Source organism: Cololabis saira, chromosome 22, assembly GCF_033807715.1.
Source record: "Cololabis saira isolate AMF1-May2022 chromosome 22, fColSai1.1, whole genome shotgun sequence".
Classification (NCBI taxonomy): domain Eukaryota; kingdom Metazoa; phylum Chordata; class Actinopteri; order Beloniformes; family Belonidae; genus Cololabis; species Cololabis saira.
The window spans coordinates 29,196,605-29,205,261 of NC_084608.1; the positions used below are offsets into that span (position 1 = coordinate 29,196,605).

General features: G+C 40.5%; 1 protein-coding gene across 1 annotated transcript; it reads right to left on the minus strand.

Moving 5' to 3' along the window:
- Window positions 1-353: 353 nt before the first annotated feature.
- Window positions 354-8,067, minus strand: LOC133423388 (adhesion G-protein coupled receptor G2-like). The gene is made up of 9 exons (XM_061713569.1): window positions 8,040-8,067; window positions 7,871-7,974; window positions 7,638-7,762; window positions 7,222-7,490; window positions 7,029-7,128; window positions 5,704-5,990; window positions 4,731-4,832; window positions 1,250-1,372; window positions 354-1,173 (listed from the first exon to the last, which is right to left on the minus strand). The coding sequence occupies exons 1-9, from the start codon at window positions 8,065-8,067 to the stop codon at window positions 1,073-1,075; spliced, it is 1,239 nt and encodes a 412-aa protein (XP_061569553.1). The 3' UTR covers window positions 354-1,072.
- Window positions 8,068-8,657: the final 590 nt, after the last annotated feature.

The following is an 8,657-nucleotide window of genomic DNA, read 5'->3' on the forward strand; positions in this document are numbered from 1 at the left end:
ATCACGCCGCGCTGGTTCACGTCGGAGGTCACACTTCAGTGAGGTTTCAGACCACGTAAAACTTTTAATTGCTAACCGCTGCTAACCTCTGGGGCCGACCTTGATGGGCTGCAACCCAAGCGTCTCCGGGTGGGCGTGAAGGCTCTGCTGGGCTTACGCAACGCACCGCGGAGAGGCCGGTCCGCCGGGAGCTCACTGCCCACCTGCCTGTTCAAATAACTGTGATTAAAGATGTGACGATAGCGAGTCCACAGTCAGAGGCAGGAAAATAAATAAATAAATGAATAAAAAATGCCAGCTGGACGTAGATTGAGTTGAAGTTTTATTAGCTTCTCGCGCACAAGCGCGCGCTCTCGTACAAGGACAATTAGTCATCAATAAAAATGGATTAATGACCACAGGAACGTACTTCAAGTTCTTTTTTCTTCTTCATTAAAAAACTAAAATCTTCTACATACATAAACAGCTGTTCAAACAGCACAATAAAAGGAGGCCTTCACCCTCAATACTCTTATACATAGACATGATCAGTTAGCCATCGATGAGTTTCATCATCAGGTAGGATCGGTTTGAGTTTGGCATGTGTACATTCACTGCTTTTAAGGGTTAAAAAGCCATATCAAAGTGTGATTTGATATCGAGACACTGAAATATCTAAAGGTTAGTGCAGCTTCTGTAAAACACTGATAAAATCTTCATTTTTCCATTTATGTCAGGAAAAAACCTACAAAATATCTTTATGATGATCTAAAAAACATTCTGCTCTAGACTTTTAACTGCACATGCATAAAAACATCTCCAACAGTGAAATAATTAAACGATTCAGTCAAAAAACAAGCCTCGCGCCTGCTACTGCGTCTACTTCAGTACTTCAGTACTTCAGTACTCCTACTGCACGGGTAGAGAAGTTTTTGAGTCACTGGACTCAAATTTTCAAGAAGCACTTCAGTCCCATTCCTGCTGGACTTCTTTTCTTCTTCATAAGACCTTTAAATCCTTCACCTCGCTGAACCGGGAGGAAGTGTGGGTGCATCTGGGAGTATCTTCTTCTCTGTTATCGCACGGTCGCTGATCAACCTTCGCCCTGCAGCGACTGATTTCGCCTGTGAATCTCGTTGAGGACGACGTCGCTGTTGGATCCATCAGATACCCCGCTGTCTGCAAACACCGACCCTGTGGGGGGTGGGGGTATATAGTGATGTGCTACACAGTCTTATCAGAGATGAAGATTAGATGCAACAAAACCTACCGCTGCTGTTGGTGGCATCGCTGATGACGGAGGAGCTGCGGGAGGTGAAGTGCGGAGCGGAGGTCGTTGCCGTGTTCTGCGACAGAGACTTCCTGGTGTTCTGGGTGGCGGTGCGACTCCATTCTGCACAAGATGTAATAGTGTTAGGGACGGGAATCGAGAAGCAGTTCTTGTTCAGAACCGGTTCCCAGTGTTTTAATTCCTTGGAATCGTTTGCAAGTTTTACGAACGATTCCCTTTTCAATTCCAGTCGTTTGTAAGGTAAACATGGCGCCCAAGCAATACAGACGCTCGAAAGTCTGGTTACATTTCCGTAAAAAAGACGACAACAGGGCAACTTGCAATACTTGCCAAGTGAATATTTCGTCAAAGGGAGGAAATACTCCCATGCAAAAACATTAGTGAACACGGCAGCAATAACAATCAATGAATGTTGTGTTTTAGATTAGAGCTGGGTATCGATTCAAATGTCAAGAATCGATTCGATTCCGATTCTTAAGATTCAGAATCGATTATCACCATTTGATTCGATCTGATCCGATTCGATATTGATTCGGGTTAGTGTTGCCTGGATTATATGACTGTAAAATAACTATTGAAATAATAATTTCACAATAATTATTGTGAAAAACTAAGAAATAAATAACTCAAATAGGCATTTCAATATCCATTTAAAACGCAAAAAAAGAAAGAAATTGTAACAGCTCAAGCAGTAAACTAATTATTTTAGCTTGTCTGATTTATTCTGTCACCAGACACAGCTGGACATGAAGCACCCGGCATTTTTCAGGTATTTCATGACAAATCGTGTCCGATAACAGAGAAACCAAACAAGCTATAGTAAATATAGATAATATGAACTTCATTGAACTAATATAACATTTAGAAATTTAAGCTGAAATGTCCAGCATTTTCTCTAAAGAAAAGTTAATTTAGTTCAGGAGTTTTCAAAACTACTGGGATTAAAGTTCACCAGGCAAAAATGTGATGATGAAAAAAAATAAATAATAATTTTTGATTAAAAAAAAAAAAATCGATCTTTAGACATAAAAAAATCGATTTTTAAGAATTAATATGAGAAATCGATTTAGAATCAGAAAATCGATTTTTTTCAACACAGGCCTATTTTAGATCCACTCCAGACCAACGTCAGTCCTTCTCAACCCAGCAGCAGCAACGTGAGCATCTCCTCGGCTAATAATACTGCAGGTAACTAGTTAACTAAGGAACACTGCCTGTCATATTAGCACCATGTTGTTGTGCTTTTTTTTTTCCTCCAAATGAGAATCAATAAGGGAACCAATAAAGAACCAATCAATTCCCATCCCTAAATAGTGTTCCCTTTCAGTCACTTGTATTACTCAGTTCAATCTGTACGTTCCCTGACCTTTAAAGGTCCATCCTTATTTATATTTTGATCCTGCCGGTTTTGAATATAACATGAAAACTATCTCCTGGTGTGGGAATCGTAAACGGGCTCTGAGACCATTTTTGATGCAGTCCCACTTCCACCTGAAACTCATCTGTCACGCCTACTGCACAGCTGTCATGCTGATACACATTATATACAAGTAAAACATACTTTCCTGCCACTTTAGACCTCCTAATGCAGTGCTGAAATTCCTCCCTCTGCACAATGTCGTATGATTTCTCTAAATCTTCAGAGACACTGAGCAACTCCTGCCACTCCCTGCCTTTCTCCATCAGCATTCTCGAGGTAAAATGTTGACAGATGAGCTCAGACAAGAGTCTCCATGGACTTTAATGTACTGAGTGTGGGGGAGCAGGTGGAAGAAAAGGTGCAGAGGTGAAGATATGCACTTGGGAGATGTTATGAAACAGTAGCAGGAAGGACAGTGAAGATGCAAGAAGCAAGTGTTGAAAATGGTTCAGAAGTTTAGATACTTGGGCTCAACTGTTCAGAGCAATGGGAACTGTGGAAAAAGGTGATGAAGAGACTGCACGCAGGCTGGAATTGATGGTGATGAATGTGTGGAGTTATCTGTGATAGAAAAGTAGAGGCGAGATTAAAGGAAAAGGTTTACAAGATGGCAGCGAGAGCAGCACCTCTCTATGGCTTGGAGATAGTAGCAGTGACCGAGATAGAGGAAGTAGAGCTGGAGGAGGCAGAGATGAAGATGTAAAGATTTTCTCTGCGCTGACAAGGATTGATAGGATTAAGAACGAGCACATCAGAGGAGCAGTCAGGGTCGGATGAGTTGATGTGAGTGTTTGCCTGATGAAAGTCGAGTACTGAAAGTTGCAAATACACAGTTTCTTGCAAGTGCAGCATTCCTCTCCTGTGCACCGGTTTTTCTTGTTTTTTTTCTTTACTGACAGTATAAAATGGCAGGCCAGAGATATTCCCCTCTGCATATTTACAGAACTCTGCTGAAGACAATTGTAAAGCACCTCACTTACCGATGTGAGATACCGTCAGATATCAGGCTGAGGAGCACAGACTCAAACCCTTACCGTGCACAGACACAGAAAACAATGTTCATCTGGTTACTGATGTACATTACAGCTACCAAACTCCAAAACGGACCTAATTCTCAATAATTATCTATTTCTTTAATGATTTACCTAACACAGCCAAACCTCACAAGGCAGTAATCAAACACCACAGGTCAACACAAAATGGAAATCAAATTGGAAGTGACTAATCCCATTTTGTCTAAAATCTGATTGGCTTAAAGGAGCATGAGGCAGGATTGAGGCAGGATTTATGAAAATAATTCGTATACGTTTTAAGTTTTCTAGTAATAATGTCAGATGAAGCGTTCCAAACCAAAACAAATGAGCCCTCTAGTGTATCTCTCCTTTGCCTTGAACAGGCTGTGTGCTGCAAAATGTGCTGCAATTGTGGGGCCGAATTTCCTGCGCTGTCCTGCGGATGTGACGTTAAATTACGCTGCATGCACGTTCTCCCCGTTCTCCCGTGCCGGCTTCACTGTTGGCTGCAGTACCCCCAACGGCCGTCGTGGCAAAGGGTGGCGCTAATGAGTGTCATTTCTTAAAAGGAGCCTCATGCTCCTTTAAATATGAATATCATTTTTTGTTGTCAGAAATCCCCAGTACATCTGCAGACGTGATATACCTGTGATGAAAGCTATTTTCTTCATTTCCTTTCCCTATACTTGTTTCCACTGCTTCTATAAATGTAAAAACAACTACCAATAGATCACTTTTACACACGAGAAATGCAGAAAGATGTTACCACCAGTTCTGAAGTGTATTTCTGCTGGTTTATGTGTAGAGGATGTGACTAAAGATGAAGGTGTCTGGAAGTCTAAGAAGCACTGAATCGGAAACACATGTATCTTGTTTACATCTTCAGCTTTGGTGAAGTTCTCACCTCAAGAAGGAACGGAGCACAAATTCCAGATATTGAGCACTCTCATCCTTTCATAGGCTAACATTTCCCAACAAACTTTCACCAACCAACCTCCACATGACCCCCTTCATTCATGAAACCTACCTGAGTTCTCCGCCAGGCGCAGTTTTCCACAGCAGAGGTACGTTCTCCACTGCCTGCGGACGTTCTCCTTCACGGCACAGTGGAACACGAAGACAAAGAAACCTACACAAGACGAGAAAAGAAAGGTCTGAATAAGCATCACTTCAGATTTGAAAGTGTTTTATAAATTGTTTGTGTCTTAATTTGTTGCCGAACCAGGGGCGTCAATTGGGTATGAAGGTACGGCAGCCGCCACACCTTGGCTTCAAGGGAAAATGTAAATGTTTGTTTTTTAAATACATTTATGGAATTACTCTGTGTCTATTTCTATTGATTATTCTATTACTTAATACATATAGAATAACTACAAATGCAAATCAGAACAACATGATCGATTTCACTAGTTATTTTACACTGCAAAAACTCAAAATCTTAACAAGAATATTTGTCTTATTTCTAGTTAAAATGTCTAATTTTTGTCCAAAAAAATCTCATTACATTTAAGACAAGACTCAAAAACAACAATTTTCACCTGTTTCAAGTAGATTTTCACTTAAAATAAGTGGAAAAATCTGCCAGTGGAACAAAATTTTTTTGCTTGTAATGAGAAGATAAATCTTGTCCCACTGGCAGATTTTTCTACTTATTTCAAGTGAAAATTTACTTGAAACAGGTGAAAATGGTCGAATAACAAGTAATTTTTCTGGTGATGACTCTTGTTTTAAGTGTAATGAGATTTTTTGACTAAAAATGAGACATTTTAACTAGAAATAAGACAAGTATTCCTGGTAAGATTTTGAGTTTTTGCAGTGAGCGAGACTGCATTTGAAAAAGTTCCAATTTTCTTGACCACACAGATTAGCTACATAGCAGACTTCTGTGATGAGTATTTGCTGGACGTGTTGATTGATACTCTAGTTAAGTTCTGTGACTCGTAACCTTGCCATACCTTAGCTTCGACTGAATTGACGCCACTGTGCCGAACACGCCTCACCTTGCAGGGAGTTGAATATGGAGAAAAGGTAAACGAATGGTAAGTACAGGGGCCCCCAGGCGAACAGAGCGAACCCCCAGGTGAGGCCGAGCAGGATGACGAGGCCGGCGACGCTGCGCAGGTCCGTCATCATGCCCCGGTTAGACGACTGGTTGTGAGGGTTCTGCTTCTTGATCCGGGACAGCTGGACCATCACGACGATGAAGACCAGCAGGCACAGAGCGAAGATCAGGAGGAAGTAGGCGACCACGCCCACGTAGAAGGCGATGTCGTTACGCAGCCAGCAGCTACCAGGTGAAACCAAAACACAGTCAGGACCCAAGAGTTTTACCAACAAAGAAACTCTGATTAAAACTGGTCTTGGTGAGATTTTCAGAAGGTGAGTTTAATTGCGTGTGACGTTGTTTTTTGTTGCGCCCTTCTTGCTTACGAACCTGAATCCACTAAGCAGACTGTGCGGACCAAATCGGTTTACGTCTTAAAGCAGCACAAAAGGCATTTTTTCATGTTAAACAACAGTATCGAGTTAATTTAAAGAAATATGTATTTGTAAATATGTTTATGTGCTCTAATGTTGGACATTTTAACCCGAGGGATCGATGGAGATCAAGTCGTTTTTGGAGCCAGCCCCTAGTGGTCATTCAATGTACTGCATATTTTGACACTTCCACATTTTTTTATTTTTTATTTATTTTTATTTTTTTAACCTTGTCTGCACACATATTAATGATTGATACCATGCAGGTAAAAACCAAAGGCATATATATGTGCATTATTACTATATTTAATGTGTGTGTGTGTGTGTGTGTATATATATATATATATATATATATATATATATATATATATATATATATATATATATATATATATATATATATATATATATATATATATACATATACACGCATACATATGCATACACATACATAAATATACACATACAGACCCAGTGATTTTTTTTTTCCCACATTAAACTTGTTTTTTTCAACGAATGAGGTGGCCTCATGTCTTCATTAACAAAGTGGATGGTTAGTCTGAATATTCGAATATGACCTTTTTTGTTTAATTTAGAGATAAAACCTCAGAGTTAATTTGCTATTTATTAAATACTATCAACAGAACCTATCAAAGCAGATGTTTTCAGACTGGTGCCACCCAGTGGTTAAATACTGAAATAACAAATAATGACAAAAGTATATTATAATATTTAGTAAAAATAAGTAAATCTGTCAATAGTGCCATTCCTTTCGGGGTTTAAACCAAACACATGCTGAAAAATAAACAAACATAATATGAATACAAATTATTTTTCATCAACTTACAAGTCATCCGTTGTGCCATCTCTGTATCGTCCGTATGTAACCATTCCATAGTTGTCTTTGTCCACTGATATCACAATAACCACTACAATCAGAGGAATACCTGCACACAGCCACAATTAAACAAAGTGAGTGGTTTTTAGTTGCAGCCAAGAGCCATCTTTAACTTTTGGAGCACATTTCTGAAGGTTCCTACCCCAGCCCATCAGTGAGAACTTCAGCATGTATCGGCTAAGGTAGGGCGTGAACACCTGCACGATACTCAGGTACATGTGCAGGGCCTCAAGCCCCGCCCAGGTGAAGGATGCCAGCAGGAAGTAGTGCAGAAAGAAAGCGGTGCTGATGCACAGGCCGACAGCCGGGTACAGAGCCAGCCAGCCGTCCAGCAAGAAGGCCAGGTTGACGAAGAGGAGGGACAGGCAGAGCTGGACCAAGATCTTTGCTGGGATATCTCGCATCAGTTTTCTGAAAAGACACATTTCATCAGAATACTGTCTATAAACGGATTCTTCTTGTGTTCTTTGAGCCATGTAACAGTGTGCACGGTTCTGTTTAGGCTTTAAAATGTTAAATCAGCTTGTGGTTTGATGGAAAAGTATAAACGTTTCTTACGGAAATGACAAGTATGTCAGCAAAGTGACAGCTAGGAAAATAGCAGAGACTCCACAGCCGATGTAGGTGATGAAAGTAAGAATCTGTGCATGCTGACGGTCAACTATTCCCTCTCTCGACAAATCCTGTGTGGAGACGGATGCACAAACAACAACCAGCATAAAAATATTAAAACCTAGTTAGATAGATTATTTTGCACTTCACATATTCACATAAAATACACAGAAACAGACCAGCAGTACGGCAAACGATGTGAGATGGCTGCAGCTGCAGGTTGTATATTGAGGAGTGGCGTTGACAACGACGCAGCCGTCAGACCTCCAGCCTCCCCCACCGCCTGAAATAAAGTCAAACAAAATAACAAAGCCACTTTGTTATAAATGTGTCCGTTAGGGTCGACACAGCTCTTTACAGACAGGAAGACGAGCATTCACCGTTGAAAGTGAAGTCCCAGAACACGCAGGCTGTGTCATTTGCCTGCAAACAAAGAGTTTAGTTTCAGGATAAAATAATATTTCGAAGGATCATGAGTCTGTACTTCCAAAGAGTCTGTGTGATAAAACTCTCACTTGTACAGGGTCGATGTTCCTGATGGTAAACTCAATGTTTTCTTTCAGGTTGCTGATTGACAGATTGGCCACACTGGAGCCCAGAATTGGACTGACAACAGTCTGGTTATTTAAAGATGCATCCTGGGAAAAGAAAAGAAAAGATACAAAATTACATCATATTCACTTCCCATTTCATCTTACAACTGTTATTAATTATCTTTTTTTAAGGAATGCCACAATTACTGAATCGTGGCCTGGTTTACAATTAAAAATGCACCTTGGACTTGGTAAAGTTGAAACTTTTAAACAATTAAATGGAAAAGGTAACTCCAGTTGAGCAGCAGAGATGTACCTGAAAGAGGGCATTTTTAGAATAGAAAGTGAATTGGACTCTGCTGGCCTGCTGCTGCTCTTCAGGACTCAGACCAGCCGTGAGGGAGGAGGGCAAATACACCGAGCCCAGAGGAGA